At 36.1% G+C, this 16,148-nt stretch overlaps 2 protein-coding genes across 2 annotated transcripts in view; both read right to left on the reverse strand.

Annotated features, from left to right (window-relative positions):
- Positions 1-200, reverse strand: part of SYCP1 (synaptonemal complex protein 1) — a 141,975-nt gene extending 141,775 nt beyond the window's left edge. The window contains exon 1 of the mRNA XM_034990227.1: positions 76-200. The gene's annotated coding sequence lies outside the window, so the exon portion shown is untranslated. The remainder of the gene's footprint in view (positions 1-75) is intronic.
- A 2,468-nt stretch (positions 201-2,668) lies between these two features.
- On the reverse strand, positions 2,669-14,991 carry LOC118000518 (bile acid receptor-like). Its single transcript, XM_034990278.1, has 10 exons — positions 14,928-14,991; positions 12,263-12,625; positions 8,880-9,020; positions 7,175-7,317; positions 6,977-7,081; positions 6,739-6,838; positions 5,763-5,885; positions 5,227-5,352; positions 4,953-5,066; positions 2,669-2,916 (listed from the first exon to the last, which is right to left on the reverse strand). The coding sequence occupies exons 1-10, from the start codon at positions 14,989-14,991 to the stop codon at positions 2,669-2,671; spliced, it is 1,527 nt and encodes a 508-aa protein (XP_034846169.1).
- Between the last annotated feature and the right edge of the window lie 1,157 nt (positions 14,992-16,148).

Raw genomic sequence — 16,148 nt, forward strand, 5'->3', positions numbered from 1 at the left:
CACTGTGACAGCCCGAAAAGAAAGCTCTACCTCCACCAGCCCTGGTAAATTGCATCACCCAGCCGCGAGACGTACCGTGAGTTCTTAGAGGGCTACCGGCTACCGAGGAGGTGTTCGGGGGTGGGGGGCTGGAGTGGGGCCGCTGGCCAAGCGCTGCAGGTGCGGAATCGAATCAAACCATTGCCCAGCTCCGGGTTCCGTCGTCAAGAAAGGAATTCAGTACACCTGCCCTTACCTTTCAAGATTCAGGGGGAAACCATGGACTCGGTGCCCACGCGAACTGCTACCTGCTGTCTATTAGGACAGCAAAAAGAATCAATTAGAGCTTCTGCCTCCGAACCTCAGAAAAGGCGGGAATCGCTCCACCTCAGCGGCCAGCCAGGAAAGGCGGGGTGCACGGCTGTTTAACGGCTAAATAACCGTCAGCCGCGAGAGTTTGCCCGGCTTCCGACTCTCGCGAGATTTTCCTTCACGTTGGTAACAATTCTTCGCGGGATTCTGTTTCTCCTCCGCGTAGACGTTCTTTAAGCTTCTGCTATTGTCAGAGAATGCAAGGAAAACTAGCAAGTGCTGCGGTAGATTGGAGCGGAGAGTGAAAAATCCATTTCTGTCGTCCAAGAGTTCAGTCTTAGGGAAGAAACAGACGGGCAGATAATTATAGCCAGGTGTAATCATTTATAGGTGGTACTTTTGAAAGGGTGGTTAGGACACAGGGGAAGTGGCGCTTGCTGCGGCCTGGGGAGTCAGGAGAGGCTACACAGAGGTGTTAGGCTTCTCTGACGGCTTCCCTCGAGAATAAGAGAGTGACTAGAGAGAGTGGGCTACATAGTCAGTGGGGAAAGGGAATTCCTGACTGAGGGAAGGTAGGCGAAAGCCCTGTGGTTGTGAGCGAGATGAGTACAAGAGAGAGTCCAAGTAGTGTGGCGTCGGTGTGTTGAGGAGAGGTGGGAAAACAGCAAGAGATGAGACTGCAGATTCGGCAGATATGAGGCCTTCCAGAGGCTTGTGGATTTTAGCCTTTATGGATGGGGATCTTGAAGAGGTCTGAGTAGAAAGGGAAGCAAGATCAAGTTCGGAAGAAAATCTGTCGTTATGACAAACGGCTCAGGCGGGCATATCGGACTGGAGTTTGGGAGACAGTTTTAATAGGCTGGGTAAGGTGTGAAGAGCTGAGCCGTGACAGTGGCAATGGAGATGAAGAGGCATCAAACGTAAAAGATATTTAGGAAGTAAAATTAATAGGGTTATTTGATGGCTGTTTTTTAATAGTAAGCCGTGAAAGAAGTCTCACTGCTTGGCTTCAAGCTGGGGCGAGAAAATACGATAAATATTGTGGTACTGAGCACCTAGGTTTGAGCAATAAGATAACGAGTTCCATTTTGAACACATTTGACTTTGTAGTCAAACTTCTCCAGGTACTATAATTGATTTCCAAAGGGCTTAAGTAATATTTTTAAATAACCAATTTTGTATAAAGTTAACCTATGAGACATAAGAGTTACTGCTAAAATTTAAAAATTTTTGATCCAGGTTAAGTCCTTCATTTTACATTTTAAGGAAACAGTCTAGATACCCTAAAAAAGACAAAATATTCCCTCCAAGAGATGATTCCAGGTTTATGCCCAAGATGCGCCGTGGGGGCAATAATTAATGAATTTAAATAAGATCTTCTTGAAGTTGAGGATATAAATTCAATATTCCAGTTTTTTCAAGTTTTATAACTAAAAAAATTGAACTACAGTCTTTTTTTTCTTTCTTGAAAACCAAAATGCGACTTCTAGTATTAAATTAACTTAAATTCACAGTATTTTATTTACTTACACCCAGTCTTTCAAAACAATAGTGCCACCATAGAATTTCTCAATTTCATGCATTTCACATGAAATTTATTCTTACTAAATAACCTTCCTATCTTTAGAAGGATTAAAATATTTGTGGAAAGATTTCAGTTTTTAAGAACTTCATTTTTTCTACAAAAGGCATATTGACAAAAATGTCAAAATATTGTCTACCAGAATGAGCAGTAAATTGTGCTAAATTTCCCAATGCATGTTAAAACATTTTAATGATTTGTCATTTTAAACTTTTTCAATATCTGGCCATCACAGATTTTTTAAAATGTGGACTTAAAAAGATTTCTTTTTTTAACAACATTAAGAAAAGGTAAGAGTTGAACAAAGTTTTGTTCCTCTTTAATAATTCATAAAATGCTATAACAGGAATAAATTTAAAATGTTCTTTATCCATCAATCTGGCCTAATTAATGAGGGTCACAAACTACCTTTATTCTAATTACAATTGTTTCCACTAGATAGCCTTTCTCATGTCTATAATCTGTATATTTTCATTCCATTTTTCTACTAAAGGAAAAAAGTAGAGTTTCTTCAGATAAGAACTCTGTTTAGCATTATTCCCTTTTGAAGGAACCATGCAGTAACAATAGTCATTGCTGCTTTAGAGTCAAATCTTGAAAAGAATCCTAGATGTCCCTCTAGTGGTTCATCCTATATCCCACAAAATTTGATGAGCACTGATGATGTCCATTTTATGGTGATATATTGGTAACCTAGCAATCCTGTTTGTTTTTCAAATCAGTCATCCTATGATGATAGAGTCAACGATCTAGAATTAGAAAGTTTTAAGGCAAACCACAACAACATTCTAAATTTCAACAATGTGAATACAAATTCCATTTCTCTGAGAGTAAACTAGCCAATTTGGGGTCCTTTGCTTTCCAAGTGCTAAGTATTTCTGAGTAGTTGTGATTCAGTGTTCTCAGTTCAGTGAGCCTCCCTATGAGGCGAGCAAAATGCTGTGGGTCTTCTGGATGATAAATTTTTGAATATTTGTACAAAATTTGTAAAATCGGTTCTTGTATATTTTCCACATGTTGCTTATTTTTAAGGTGTGGACGATCTGAAAAACATCATCATATATATCTTAATGAATACTGGAAAGTAGTAGAAGATAATTAATTTAAAACAATACAGTTTGTAGATAATAAAAATAGCAAATATTTTCCGAACCCTTAATATATGCAAGATATTATGCTAAGTAACTTACTTCAAGCAATATCTTATTTAATCTTCATAGTACTCTATGAGGTAGAGAAGTAAAGTCAAATAGGAAGAGAAGGGTCAGTAAGTGGTTGTAAGAATATAAGAGCAAGTTTCAAGCTTACTTGAAACTTAAAAAGATTAATTTCCTCAAGATCAACAGTAAGGAAAAGGCAAGTTTCTTAAGTACCTAGTTATAAAATATAAGAACCAACCAAGAATTTCTTAATGGTTAGGCAGCAATTATTTATCCAGGCATTGTGGTGGAGATATAGCAGCGAACATAACAGACACAGTTTCCTGCCCTCTTTAAGCTTATATCCTGAGTTTGGGAGGAGTGGGTGAGAAAAGAGATATATACACATTTTAAATAAAAATATAATATGACAATGATAAGTGTTATAGAGAAAAACAGAAAAGAATAAGAATTCAGGGTGGAAGGGCAGAAGCTATTTTTAAAAGGATAATCAGAGGTAAGATGACATCTAACAGAGATCTGAGATGAAGGAGGGCGGCATGTAACTACCTGGGGAGCTTTCCAAGCATATTTGTCAAATACAAGACAACCTGTGGCAGGAGCCAGCTTGACATTCTCAAGTAACATATGTATCAAAAGTAATGTGGCTGTGGTGGTGTGAGCAAAAGGGACAGTAGTAGGCAATAATAGAAAGAATTTGGCTTTAATCTGTGTAGAACAGGAAACCATGAAAGGATTATGAGCAGAGAAATGAAATGATCTAGCTTACGTTTCAAAAGAACAACTCTGGCTACTATATAGAGAATAGACTCTGGGGAGGCAAGGGCAGAAACAGGAAAGCAAAAAAGGATACTAGTTTGAATTAGGGTGGCAGGAACAGAGACAGTAAGAAGTGGTTGAGTTCTGGATATATTTTGAGGCTAGAGCCAACAGGAGGTGTTGCCTATTTGATAGGGTATAAGAGAAAGAAAGTAGTGAAGGATGACTTCACAAATTTTGGCTTGTGTAACCTGAAGGATGGAGATGCCGTTTAGTAAACATGGAGGAAGAATATAGAAGAATTAAGGGAGAGATCAGGAGTTCACCTTGGGACATGTTAAATTTGATACACCTACTACAAGTTGAAATCTTGAGTAGGCTATTTAGTGGAGCCTAGGGGAACAGTCCAAGTTGCTATATAACTTTGGGACTTGTCAACATGTAGATGGTGTTTAAAGCCATGAGAGAGGATGAAATTTCAAAGGAAGTAAGTGTAGAAGAAAAGAGAACTGAGCCCTAGGTCACTCTTAACATTTATCAGTGTGGGAGATGAGGAGGAATTAACGAAGGAGATGGAAATCTCAGCCACTGAGGAGGAAAATCAAGAGAGTGTGATGTCCTGGAAATCAGGTGGGGGAAAAGAGTGTCTACAAGGAGGGAGTGATCAACAGAAGCCAAGTGATGAAAGTTTTCCAAGAGAGAAGGAGTGATCTGCTCTGCCAGATGAAGCTGATGGGTCAAGAATTGAGCTTAGCTGAGGACTAAGAATTGAAAACTGGAATCAGCAATGCCAGATTACTGAAGAGCTTTGACAAATTATGGTAGAATGGAAAGAAGGGGACAAACTCTGACTGCAGTGGGTTCAGGAGCAAATGAGATGAGATAAATGAAGGAAGGAGTACAGACAAAAAATTTTTTTTTCTGTAGAGTAGAACAGAGAAATGGGAAAATAGCTGAAAGGGATTAGAGGTCAAGAAGGCTTTTTTTTAAGATGCAAGAAATTACAGCAAGTTCATAAGCTGAAGAGAATTCTCTCGAAGAAAAAATTTTGTCAAAATAAAATTGTTAACATTTGGCATCAGTGAATAATATAATAGCCACAGACATCATGATCTGATTGCCAATCTTAATCCAAATATTTTCTTCTGAATGGTTTTTACCTGAAAAAAACACAGTTGTTGCTGCAAGCAGAGCATATTCAGTATTAGTAATATTAAGTTCACTCATTCTTCTGTAGAAGTAAAACAATGTGGTAATAAATTCTTCAGCAATACCTAAAAAGATTAATATCAAATGTATTTTCATCAGACAATAGCGTATAATCAAACATATGGCCATTATCAACTTTTCTCAAAGCAGAATAATATAATGAAACATTATATCTGACCAATTTTTTCCGCCCAATATAATATTTTGTATTGTATGTAATATTACCAGTCAGTGTAGTAGGAGGACAGTCTTCATTGCAAAATGTTTCCATAGAATAAATAACACTTCTATTATCACTCTGATTGTGACAATTCAGTGAATGATCTGAATGATCTGATACTCTCATGGTACCTAGCAACAGGGAAAAATATAAAGTCTGATTTTTAAAAAATCTTTATACAGATAGTAAATCCAATCTCTCTAATCTGTTAGACAGGAAATATTCCCAACAAATGGTAGCTTTATAATTTTTATTACTGGAATATGAACTGAGATTAATAGTTCAGATTTTATATAAATATTGTGTAGAAAACCCTGCAAAAATGTTTTCCATGATGCCATATAATTTTTAAAAAAGGTTTGTTTGTTTTTTTTAAAGAAAAGCAAAAGCTAGACCAATGAATTGGAAAAGCTATTATGAAGTACTTATTCCTATACTAACTAGTAAAGTGAAAATATAATAAAAAATAATGTTATATAATTTGTTGCTGTACTTAATAGTAACTGTTAACATTAAGATTAAGTTGGTTGGCCTTTTTTACCTTCAGAAGCTGATGAAAGACATTCTTTCTGACTGTAAAGTTGGGCCCCATGAAGGAACATCACTTCAGTTTTTGATCCCTTGCATAATGCAGTCTGGTCCTCAGTTGTCAAATTTTCAAATCCTTGAAGAAAAGATCACATAATTGTTTGAAATCAGTAATGAAAAGATAATTTTCAGGTATAAGATTTAATTATTCATTTAGTTATAATATGAATCCTAAATGTTTCCTTAGGATAATCACGATCTGTAATTTCAAATATGAACAAAATTCTTGATTCCACATGGTAATATTTTGGAGCCCTTTCATCAGAACTGGATAATAATACTTCCATATGACAAGAGGAAATTAAACAAAGTTTAGCCTCAAAGAATTTATTTTTACAATGAGTTATCTGTGCATATAAATAGGTAAGTTTTGGCCAACTGTAGCTTGATTTTTTTCATATTATACAGGCAGTTTTATTTATTTCATGTTTTATATAAAAAAACAATTTCAAAACATTAAAAGTTAGAATCAACCATATTATGTGTCTTGCTCTAAGTCTTTGGAGTCATTTGAATATTTTTAAATATTAATATTTTCAATCACCTGATTGGTTTTTTTTGTTTTTAGAGAGGGAGAAAGAAGAGAGTGCACACGAGAGGTGGGGAAGGGGCAGAGGGAAAGGGAGAGAGAGAATCTTAAGCAGTCTCCGTGCTCAGCACAGAGCAAAATGTGGGGCTAGAATTCATGCCCCTGAGATCATGACCTGAGCTGAAATCAAGAGTGCGGTGCTTAACCAACTGAGACATCCAGGCACTCCCCCACACCTGATTGTTTAAAGTAGACAAAATGAACATGTTTTTGCATTTGGAAGCAGCTTTGGTGGAAAAATACAGGGTTTTGTTTTCCTAAAATGTCCCCTGCCTTTAAAACAGGGAACTTTTTAAAAATTAAGTAGTATGAAATTATTTTCCAAAGGTAAAGTGATTACCTGGGAGTCCCTTGGTAAAATCCATTAACCCCTGTAGGTGTAGGACCACTGTTTCTGAGAGTCGCAAGAAGCTCAGTTCAGGATTTGCATACTTCTGCAGCTAGCCAACAAAAAGAAATGAGAGTAATAGATTTTATTTCTTTCAACTAACTGTTTAAATTTTTAACTTTCATGTTTATGCTATTGTTTTCTAACATAATTAGTTATAAATTATTTCTTGCCATTAATGAACACATACAAATTTCTTTGTTTCCTCTAAAGGAATTGTATATTTTTGATGGGCAGCCACAATGTTATTAATGAGCTGATGTTCCTCTTGAGTTAGTTCCATGCTCTCCTGAATCTATAAGAAAACACAGGGGGAAAACTATAATGAATTTGTATTAAGCAAGACATGTCATCATTAAAGAAAAAAGAAATTTTTTAAGAGTCTTGCCACTTTTCCAGATCTAGTGGTGGATGATACAAGCTTGTTGTCTACTCCTCCCTCTTCCATTTTGATGTTAGAGTAAAAACTATTCTTCTGTTTAAAGTTCTTTCGAAGTCTCTTTGACTTGCATTGGATTTCTGTGAGCAAACCTGTGATATTACAAAATTCATATAAAATGTTTTAGGAATGGCAAATAACATTATAGGATTCAATGAAAATTGTCTTACACTGTACACATATATTATTATAGACTTGTCTTTTCACAAAGAACCTTCCTTTTTTGGCAAGTATGTACACAGCATTTAAATTTACTACATTACTTTCTCCTTTTCCATCCATAACCATCCTCTACTTAAAAGTACATAGTCATCCTAGGCATAAATTAAAAACCAATATTGCATCTCCAAAACATAAATTTAGACCTTTTTATGTTAGAGAAATTTCCACATCATATCTTGGAAACAACATAGAATATCAATTGATATAGAAATTCAACTACCTTATCTATGAGCTTTTTTCTTTGATTTTTATATAAGGTCAAGAAAATATTTTGTGATTTTGTTAAATGAGCTAAGTCGATTTTTTCCTAGTAAGACAAGACAGTGGTATTTTGTTATGGCAGCCTGAGCATTCTCAGACAGGGATAAAGTAAAGGATTCAGGCTGGTTGGACAGGATAACCTTAAGATCTATTCCAACCCTGAATTTTTTTTTTTAAGATTTTTAAGTAATCTCTATCCCCAACATGGGGCTCAAACTCACAACCCTGAGATCAAGAGTCACACATTCCACCAACTGAGCCAGCCAGCCAGGTGCCCCCAACCCTGGAATTTTTAATAATAGGAATCCTTTCGGTCAAGAACTTTGAAGAGTTTGGATTTTATTAAAATAAACAGAATAATATAAACAGAATATTGCATTGGTGTTTATTGAACAGGAGTGTAACTTAATAAAAATTGAAGAGTATTATTCATAGCAGTTGAAGGTAGACTGAACTAAAAAGAGATAATGAAGAAATAGCCATGAAATTAATATAACAGTAAGAGTGCAAGATAATAAGAGTTTATACAAGGCTAGATTAGACATGAAAAGAAAACATTAATAGTACCTTATTAAGAAAATGAATTTTGAAATCACCATGACATTTTGAGCCCTGGGAAATAGGAGGAATTGGGGAAATAATGCCAAAATCTTAGTACTACTCTGAGGATTACATGACCTCATGTAATGTATAAGCTAAAAACACTGTGAACATAGAAGGAACTCAAAACAGCCTATGTACTTCTGCCTGTTGAGTTGGGTTTTGACACCTATGAGTTGTTAGTAGGCTCTACATACCTAGTTATCATGTAGGCTTCTAAAGATACAAGACCAAAGAAGGGGGACTACTAATTTAAAATTCTGCTTTTTATAGATACATTATATAAATTAAGGTTAAGTCATATGAAAATACAAGGATTTCCAATGAAGAAGAACATATTGAATATTGCCAAAATTAGAGCAATATAGTATAGAACAGGGTTTATGGAACAATATCTAGGTTGGTTACCAGTCATCCTAATCTATCAGTTGCTAGAGAAATAGCTTCAATCTAGAGAAATACGTTAATGCTCAAAATGATAACTTGAGGAATGCATTATGTTGTCAATAAGGTAAGAAAAACTAAAATCCCCCTCAAAAAAAGAACCCCCAAAGTCCACAATAACACTTACATTCTGCCAACATTCCTACTGCCTTACACTTTTTCAGTCTGCACTCTTGACATTTCCTACGCATGTACATGTCCATTTCACAGTGGCCACCATTCTTGCAACGATATACTGCGTTTTTGGTGATGCTACGTCGAAAAAAACCTAATGACAAAAAAAGTACTTTTAAAATTTTACTATTTTTAGTTTTTTTATTAATATATACCTTCCTAGTAGAGTTAAATAATTGAAATAACTAAATTATTTCAATAAAATGTTTTTTTCATCAATAAGATTTAGTTTAATATACATTTATATTCTCTTATGATTGATATCTTCTAATCCAAGGTTGTTCCTTTCAATAATCACATGTGGAAATTGAACAAAATAGTTCCATCACATTAAGATAACTTTCTAGGGTGGGAGGGATGGGGTGGCTGGGTGATAGACATTGGGGAGGGTATGTGCTATGGTGAGCACTGTGAAGTGTGCAAGACTGTTGAATCACAGATCTGTACCTCTGAAACAAATAATACATTATATGTTAAAAAAAAAAAAAAGGAAGAAGATAGCAGGAGGGGAAGAATGAAGGGGGGGGATCGGAGGGGAAGACGAACCATGAGAGACTATGGACTCTGAGAAACAAACTGAGGGTTCTAGAGGGGAGGGGGGTGGGAGGATGGGTTAGCCTGGTGATGGGTATTTAAGAGGGCAGGTATTGAATGGAGCACTGGGTGTTATATGCAAACAATGAATCATGGAACACTACATCAAAAACTAATGATGTAATGTATGGTGATTAACATAACATATAAAAAATAACTTCTTATTTTATTATGGTTATAATATACCATCTAAAAGCATTTTTATAACTATGTTGTACAGAATATCAAGATTCCATGAAGCATCTCTCAAGGTGCCCTTGAAAGAATATATGCTCTGGTAAGAGTGTAAGGAAAACCTCTTCTCTCCTCGTATCTCCACCTCAACCCATAAATAGGAAGAGATATTCTTCGAAACTTACTCCTCTGTCCTTCTTCCTTTTTGAGCACTCCCAAAGGTGAGAAAATGTTTTTAGGTTTTTTTGGTCTGAAAAATTGAATAGGCCGTGGTGTATGTGTGTGTGCATGTGCGTGTGTGTGTGTGCATGTGCATGTGTATGTGTGTTTTGGGGGAGGTGTCTATATTTTCCCTTTCACTTCTTAAATCCATGCATAGCAGTCCCCCTTCCTACTTCCTCTTTTGTTCCCCACTCCTATGCAATAACCCCTACTATCTTCCTCTTAATCCATTCCAAGCAGTAAAGTTGATATGCTTTGGCAATGCCCCTCTTAGAGACCTGTGATACCCTTTTTTTCTGTAGACACACTTGAGAGTGAGAGTTTTGTGATTTAGATTCATCGAAGGAAATAGAAAGCTCAGCTTAAGTTTTCCAGAACTATGCCTCATCTTCCATCTAGTTTTTTTAAAGATTATTTATTTATTTATTTATTTGAGAGAGAGAGAGATTACTAGAGAGAGAGAACAAGCATGAGTGAGGGTCAGAAGGAGAGGGAAAATCAGTCTCCCTGCTAAGCAGGGAGCCCGATGCTGGGCTCCATCCCAGGACTCTGGGATCATGACCTGAGCTGAAGGTAGATGCTAAACTGAGCCAACCAGGCACCCCTTCTTCCATCTAGTTTTAACATCAAGGCCCTGCATTTTAAGAATGAGCAAATACTTGCCCAGCTATTCTATTCATAAAGATGGTACCTAATTTCCCACAGTCTTCATTTGGCTATTCTTTGTTAGGGGTGAGTTGTGAGATTCTGACAGTAAATCTTCACCCTGAACTTCTAACAGACATGTTTACCAAGAGCTGCATTGGCCTAATCATTTCCAGGTTCTGTTCCAATGTTGCATTTGTAAATAAAAACAATGCAGAAGTGTTTCAAAACCTTAAAACTTCATCAAGGACTATTTCACTCTTTGAAAATTTTATTGTCAATGATGATCTTCACTTGCAAACCTCCCATTTTCAAAAAAGCATTCAAAGAAATTTAAAAAGAATCATAGAAGTCATTTAATTCAAATTCCCTTCTAATGCATGAATTATATCAACCACATGAGAAGATGTAATAGTTAACATTCAGATATTTTTAAAAATCATTTTCTTCTTTTTAAAAGATTTTATTTATTTATTTGAGAGAGAGAGTACACATGTGCTGAGCAGGGAGGACCCCCTGCTCAGGTAGAGGGGAAGGGGCAGAGGGGGAAGGATAGGGACAAACAGACTCTGAGCCAAGGGCAGAGCACCCCTGGGGGCATGATCCCAAAACCTGATATCACAGCCTGAGCTGAAACCAAGAGCCAAGCACACAACTGACTGAGCCACTCAGGCCCCCCTAAAAATCATTTTCTATTCCATATCAGATTCATCTAAGAACACAGAAACCTTCTGCTGTATAAATACTGAATTTTGTATTTAAAGGCAAAAGTTTTCATCAAAAATGAAAAACTAAATCAAAACTATTACATTCCATTTTCATGTCTTTTATGACACAGATGATCACCTTTAAATGTATCAATGGCTCTCCCCGGTTTTATTTTTCACACTTCGAAAAGTAAGAGTATTCTTTTTTTTTTTTTTTTATGATCAATTAGCCAACATAGGGGCGCCTGGGTGGCTCAGTCGTCAAGCGTCTGCCTTCGGCTCAGGTCAGGATCCCAGGGTCCTGGGATCGAGCCCCGCATCGGGCTCCCTGCTCCTTGGGAGCCTGCTTCTCCCTCTCTCACTTCCTCTGCTTGTGTTCCCTCTCTCGCTGTGTGTCTCTCTCTCTCTGCTGAAAAATAAATAAAATCTTAAAAAAAAATTAGCCAACATAGAGTACATCATTAGTTTTTGATGTAGTGTTCAACGATTCATTAGTTGTGTATTCTTTTTTTTTTTAAAGATTTTATTTATTTATTTGGGAGAGAGAGAATGAGAGACAGAGAGCATGAGAGGGGGGAGGGTCAGAGGGAGAAGCAGACTCCCTGCCGAGCAGGGAGCCCGATGCGGGACTCGATCCTGGGACTCCAGGATCATGACCTGAGCCGAAGGCAGTCGCTTAACCAATTGAGCCACCCAGGCGCCCCAAATTCTTTTTTTTTTTTAAAGATTTATTTATTTATTTATTTGAGAGAGCGAGAATGAGAGAGAGTGAATGAGAGGGGGGAGGGTCAGAGGGAAAAGCAGGCTCCCTGATGAGCAGGTAGCCCGATGCGGGACTCGATCTCGGGACTCCAGGATCATGACCTGAGCCGAAGGCAGTCGCTTAACCAATTGAGCCACCCAGGCGCCCTAGTTGTGTATTCTTACATGCCGAAACTTCCACGACTCTTCAGTGAACACTAGGACTTCAGTTTTGTTTTAACTTTATCCTTACCTTTACAACCTTCACAGGTAAGTGCATTATAATGATATCCTGATGCTTTATCACCACAAACTACACAGAGTTCTTCCTGTTGCTTAATCCGAATGGAAGAGCGAGTGAATCTGGACCTTTTTATTCCAGAGTATCCATCTTTAGCATCATGGTCAACCACATAAGTGGGTTTATTTAATTCATAGGAACCAAATCCACATTCTTCACCACTGAACTGTGGGTCCAAGCTATAAGTGTTGAAATGACTTTGTAAAGATTGGGACTGTAGAGCTGTTGGAAACTGGACAGTAGAATACTGGCAATAAGCTGATTCTTGAAAATCAGTGCCATGCAGCTGATAGTTGATTTGCTCTGGCAGAATATCTAGTTGTTTTCAACATAAAAAAGAACAAATGGTAAAAAGTCAAAATTCCGTACTTGTTTTAAATATCAAAGAGTTTATGCTCAACAGTTAGTTCAACATATCCACTACGTCCCAGGGACTTCCTGGCCAGCATGAGGAACAGGCAGTAAACTGAATTGCAGTGCATCATTAAGTGCTGCCATCTCAGTGGTATGCAGAGGTTGCTCAGGAGCTGGGAGAAAGGGCAGTCTGTTGCTAAGTCTGTGGCTTACATACCAATCCAGCCTCCCATCTTAAATAGAAATGCATATTTCCCAGAGTTTGGAAGGAAAGAAGGTTTTCCCATCTTTTGCATTTCCCTTGTGTGGGTACAATTGTTTGCAGTACAATCAGGTCAGTAAAGAGATGAATTAATACATTATCCCACCGCCCTCCAAAAAAAATCAAACTAAAGTACAATTTTACCTGGTTATTTCAAGAAAAAAAAATGTTTTTGTTTTAACTCCTCATTAAATATACCTTAACACTCTCCTTTGCCATTTGTAGACCTGATTTAAATTATTAGTTTCTTTTGTGTTTTGTTGACTAACAATTCTAACTAGCAATTATCTGGGGATTAAATTCACCTAGTTTACCAGGTTACTATAAGGATGAAACAAAATATGGTATGCAAAAGCATATATAAAATATAAAATGATGCTTAATGAATATCATTATTATAATTATCAGAAGCTCCCAAACACCAACTTACTTTCTTTTTTCTTTTTTAAGATTTATTTATTTATTTCAGAGAGAGAACGCACACACACACACACACACACGCAAGCTGGGGGATGGGCAGATGGAGAAGGAGAGAGAGAATCCTTGGGCAGACTCCCGACTTGATTCCAGGACCCTGAGATCATGGCCTGAGCCAAAATCAAGAGCCGGCCACTTAACCAGACTGAGCCACCCACGTGCCACCAACTTACATTCTGCTTCCAGGAAAATTTCTAAATCTAAATCCAGAAAATTGGCTCCAAAAGGACCCAGGAATACTGAATTGCTCTATATCGCTAACTAGTAATATTTGTACTTTTCCTGATGCTGAATCAGGTACTTTTAACCTCAAAATTCTACCACCAAGATTGGTGAACAGTATAATTTTTATTAACTTACATAAATCTCTTGCAATCTTATACTATTCAGTCTAATGCTAAGTGTTGAGAAAATACTAATGACAGCCTAATATAAAAAGAAAGGTTATCAGTAAAAACAATGTAACTGTGTTTTTAAAGAGGACCTTTCTTGAATGAGTGTCAAAAGACTGCAGAATACTAGCTGATGTTCCATTGGCATGGAAATTAGAATTCAGGTCCTAACCCTAACCTTAACCCTAAACTTAACTCTAAAAGAAAACTGCATTTAAAATTAAATTTATATAATGAACATTAAGAGGGCACATGATGTAATGAGCACTGGGTATTATATAAGACTGATGAATCACTGACCTCTACCTCTGAAACCAATAATACATTGTATGTTAATTGAATTTAAATTTTAAAAAACTTAATAAATAAAAATAATACATAAATACATAAGTAAAATTCCAAAAAAAACCCAAAATAATTAAAATTTAAGAATTAAATTAAATTTACCTTATAGCCTTAGTCTTTTTGGAGAAAATTCCTATTGTATCCTGCATTCTGTTCCTATTTCTTTCCCTTTGATAAAAGTCTTATATTAAGATGAAAATTTCAAGTATATTGAATAGCTACTATGAGCTACATTTACTAAATTGCAAGTGAACTAGCTTCAACTAACCCCTAAAAATAACTTCTAATTTGCATGTTAATTCAAATTTTAAAAATTAAATATAATTTTAGACTATCATGCTTTTCCCTCTCTACATTTGATTCTGGCTTACAACATTTTAGTATTACTGATTTTTTTGAAATTAATTATATTCTTTTGTATGAGAATAATTTTTAAGTTTCTTATTTTAATTCCTCTTGTAGGGAACAATTTAAAGTCTTTGGTTTAGGGTGCCTGGGTGGCTCAGATGGTTAAGCGTCTGCCTTCGGCTCAGGTCATGATCCCAGGGTCCTGGGATCGAGTCCCGCATTGGGCTCCCTGCTCCTTGGGAACCTGCTTCTCCCTCTGCTTCTCTCTCTCTCTCTCTCTGTCTCTCATGAATAAGTAAATAAATAAATCTTTAAAAAAAAAATAAAGTCCTTGGTTTACTTGTTAATTTCTTTAAAAAAAAAAAACCTCTGTAATTAACCATAATGTCACACAAAAAGTGTTTTATCAACTGTTATACTGTAGCTTTTTGTTACATACCATAGTACTGTACTGGTTCAGCAAGACAGTAACCATCAGCTGTAGTGACATAAGTATTTGCCATTCTCTGCTCCAATTCTCATTTATTCATCAGTGAATGCTGAACTAGAACTGAAGGAAATAAAACTTTTGTAGACTATTTGAAAGTATGATCATCAAGGCAGCATGATTTTATAAAAGTACAATACGATTTTTGAAAAATAAAGAGTTTAGCAGAATTTATACATGAGATGTTTATATTTATCCTTTAACTGGAAGAATATTGAGTTTTCATATCTCTATACACCAAATTATTAATTCTGCCAATTTCTTATTGCTCAGCTCTTTACAAATAACTCAATAAATCTTGGTAATAATCAAGGTGGCTTTTGAAAGTTTACCAAGCTTAGGTATTAGGCTTCATATACTGCTTTCACCACTTGTTTATGGGCCATTCATTAAATCTCCTTAAACCTTAGTTTCCTCATTTGTAGGAGAAAAATAATAAAACCCTCCTAGCAAAACTGTTGGGAGAGTTTAATTAATATATGTAAAATCCAGCACAGTTCTTGTCTTAATAACTGATTCTCATAATCGCTATTCTAATAGTTTCAAGATCTCAGTGTTCTAAATTAAGATGAATTAGGAAGAAAAACTAGACTTTTTCATGAAAGAAATTAAAGAGTAGGAAAAAATGGCTTTCAATAGCACTTGTTTTTATCTTCTAAATCTGCTCTAAATATTTTCATAGCTCTGTGATCTGCTAAACATTAAAATATTAATTTTGGTTCTGCTTGACTAATTAAAATTTTATTTTTTTATTTATTGAAAAAAGTTTATGGACTACTGGAAAAAGAGTTTTATTTTTAATAGTAAAGCCTAGAACTAAAATGAACAAGTCAGGAAACAACAGATGTTGGCAAGGATGCAGAGAAAGGGGAACCCTCTTACACTGTTGGTGGGAATGCAAGCTGGTGCAGCCACTCTGGAAAATAGTATGAAGGTTCCTCAAAAAGTTAAAATTAGAGCTACCCTACAACCCAGCAATTGCACTACTAGGTATTTATCCAAAGATACAAACAGTGAATCAAAAGAGCACATGCACCCCAATGTTTATAGCAGCAATGTCCACAATAGTCCAAATATGGAAAGACCCCACATGTCCAACAACAGATGAATGGATAAAGAAGATGTGAGATAGATAGATAGATAGATAGATAGATAGATAGATAGATAGATAGA

The sequence above is a fragment of the Mirounga leonina genome, unplaced genomic scaffold (assembly GCF_011800145.1).
Source record: "Mirounga leonina isolate KUSES-001 unplaced genomic scaffold, KU_Mleo_1.0 Mir_507, whole genome shotgun sequence".
Taxonomy (NCBI): Eukaryota; Metazoa; Chordata; class Mammalia; order Carnivora; family Phocidae; genus Mirounga; species Mirounga leonina.

Bases quoted from the DNA above. Each gene is read 5' to 3' on its own strand.
- LOC118000518 (XM_034990278.1), bottom strand. From the start codon at position 14,991: ATGGCAAATACTTATGTCACTACAGCTGATGGTTACTGTCTTGCTGAA. The intron at 7,082-7,174 runs GCAAGACTCTTA...GTTTTCTTATAG, and splicing joins CCACTAGATCTGGAAAAGTG to ATTCAGGAGAGCATGGAACT. The intron at 5,353-5,762 runs GTAAAAAAGGCC...CCCTGTTGCTAG, and splicing joins TCTTTCATCAGCTTCTGAAG to GTACCATGAGAGTATCAGAT.